General features: G+C 44.7%; 1 protein-coding gene across 1 annotated transcript; it reads left to right on the top strand.

The window, feature by feature from the left end:
- The first annotated feature begins 918 nt into the window (after positions 1–918).
- Positions 919–1,674, top strand: LOC149258669 (uncharacterized). The gene has a single exon (XM_089428471.1). The coding sequence runs from the start codon at positions 919–921 to the stop codon at positions 1,672–1,674; it is 756 nt and encodes a 251-aa protein (XP_089284597.1).
- Positions 1,675–2,297: the final 623 nt, after the last annotated feature.

Here is a 2,297-nt window from a genome sequence, read left to right as displayed (position 1 = left end):
CATGGATTCTAGGGGCCTGTATCTCAACAAATGGACCCCTGATTTTGATCCTGAGCTTGACGTGTCCAGCGCTGTCCAAGTTTCGGTCCGGCTCCCTCACCTCCCCCTCCATTGCTGGGGGGATGACTCGATTCGAGCCATAGGGAATGCAGTGGGCAAATATGTCGACCGAAGTGAGCCTAAGGACAACATGCAAGCTTGTGCTCGGATCTGTGTGGAAGTGGATCTCGACAAAGGCCTCCCTGAAGCCATCAAGCTAAAAGTGGACGACTGGAGCCATATTCAGCAGCTGGAATACGATCAGATCCTGTTCAAATGCAAGGTATGTCACTAGTACGGCCACTTTTCAAATCAATGTACTAAGCTTATTAATGTAGAAAATGGTCCTCAAGAGGAACAATGGGAAGTTGTTAAAAAAAAAAAGAAATCGGCCTCCCTGGTCAAAGCCACCCATGAAGAAGACCCATCGACTTCAGCTGAAGGCCATCCTCCCTCCTTCCCTTATGCACCCTCCAAATCTCCCCTCAGCTCCCCTCTTCCGCCCCCTTCATCTAACCCCTTTTCAATTCTTTCTCTCCCTGAAGGCCATTCGCTTGACCCTCCCTCCCATGAGAGCCATCCCCAAAGCCCTCCTAAATCCTCCCTGCCCCTGATCACCTCCACTCAGCCCCTTCAGGATCCTCCTATAAACAGAATCACCAGAAGTTCTTCTAAAGATCATGGAGGATCGAGTGACACTTATAAGAAGCCTGGTCCGGGCAGGAAATCCGCCAAGCAGCATCGGGACGAGAACGCGCAGAAAGACATCGCTATGGGAACCCAGACACCCATAGAATCCTTCATCCTGAGTCAGAATGACAAAGAAACAGTCAACAAGGAACAAGGGGGGCGAGCACCACCCCAGACATCACACCTGCAATGATAAAAATCTTGTCTTGGAACAGCAGGGGATTCGGGCACCCCTCCAAGATAGTTGCCCTCAGAGATCTCATTCATCAAGAGAAGCCTGGAATTATTTTGCTGCAGGAAACCAAGCAAGGTCAGCGGGAAATGAATGGTATCATTGAACAGCAGAAACAGTTTAAAGGAAGTTTCAGTGAAGTAAGAGGAGCTTCAGGAGGTATAGCCACCATGTGGAATCATAACATATGGAATAGCAAGTCGGAAACCATCAACCAACATTGGATCAAAACAGTCTTAGAAAACAAAGAAGACATGCAAACTGTAATTATTTACAATATATATGTGCCTAATCATTACAAAGACAAGGATCACTGCTGGTGCGATTTAAAGTCTAATATTGACGAAGAAGAGTGCTCTAACATCATATTAGGCGGCGATCTCAATCTAATCCTCCACGCTAATGAAAAGAGAGGCGGCACTTTCATAGCAGATCACTACAGAACCCGCTTGGAAAACATTATGCAGGAGTATGATCTAATGGACATCGCTCCCAAAAATCGGAGATATACATGGAGCAACCGACGGTTTGGCGCAGGCAACATCATGGAATGTTTAGAAAAAATATTAATTAACATTTCGTTGCTTTCTAGATTTTCGGTTGGGTATGCCAGCGTTCTGTCATGCCCTGTTTCAGACCACTTTCCCATCACGCTCACGTTGGAAAAACACAACAATTTGGGGCCAATACCCTTCAGGTATAGCTCTCTTTAGAACAGCATACCAGCAGTAAGCGAAATTGTTCTCAGAACCTAGAGACAGCATGTCGAAGGATCCCCTGGATTCATCTGGGAGTCCAAACTAAAAAGAACCAAACAGACTATTAAAGAATGGGCCAAAACAAGCTATAAAGAAACTGAAGAGGAAAAAAAGGAGCTTAAAAATAATCTCAATAGCACGCAAAGGGTGATAGAAGAGTTTGGACTCACCCAAGAAAGCAAACAACAAGAAGACGACCTCTATTCACAACTGTGCCGAGTTAAAAAAGCAGAGGAATTAAAATGGAGGTTAAAATCTAGGCAATTGTGGCTGCAGGAAGGAGACAAAAATACAGCGTTTTTCCATAAACAAACTACTGCTAGAAAGATAAGGAATAATGTAAGCTACATTATAGATGTTGAAGGAAACAAACAAGCAAACCAGGAGGCCATTTGAAGGACAACAACTGAGCATTTTCGAGACCTTCTAACAGAAACCAAAGATCAAGAGGATTACAATGAGCTTTTACAACATCTGCCTGTGGGGATTAGCAAACAAATAAATGACAGTTTAACCAAAGAGATTGACGAGGAAGAAGTCAAAAGATCGGTTTGGGCTCTTCAACCTGATAAAGCCCC

The sequence above is a fragment of the Pinus tabuliformis genome, chromosome 6 (assembly GCF_031772625.1).
Source record: "Pinus tabuliformis cultivar Carrire ecotype Pingquan chromosome 6, CPIR1, whole genome shotgun sequence".
In the NCBI taxonomy this organism is placed as follows: domain Eukaryota; kingdom Viridiplantae; phylum Streptophyta; class Pinopsida; order Pinales; family Pinaceae; genus Pinus; species Pinus tabuliformis.
Note: the sequence above shows the minus strand (reverse complement) of the source record. Positions and strands in the feature narration are given on the sequence as shown.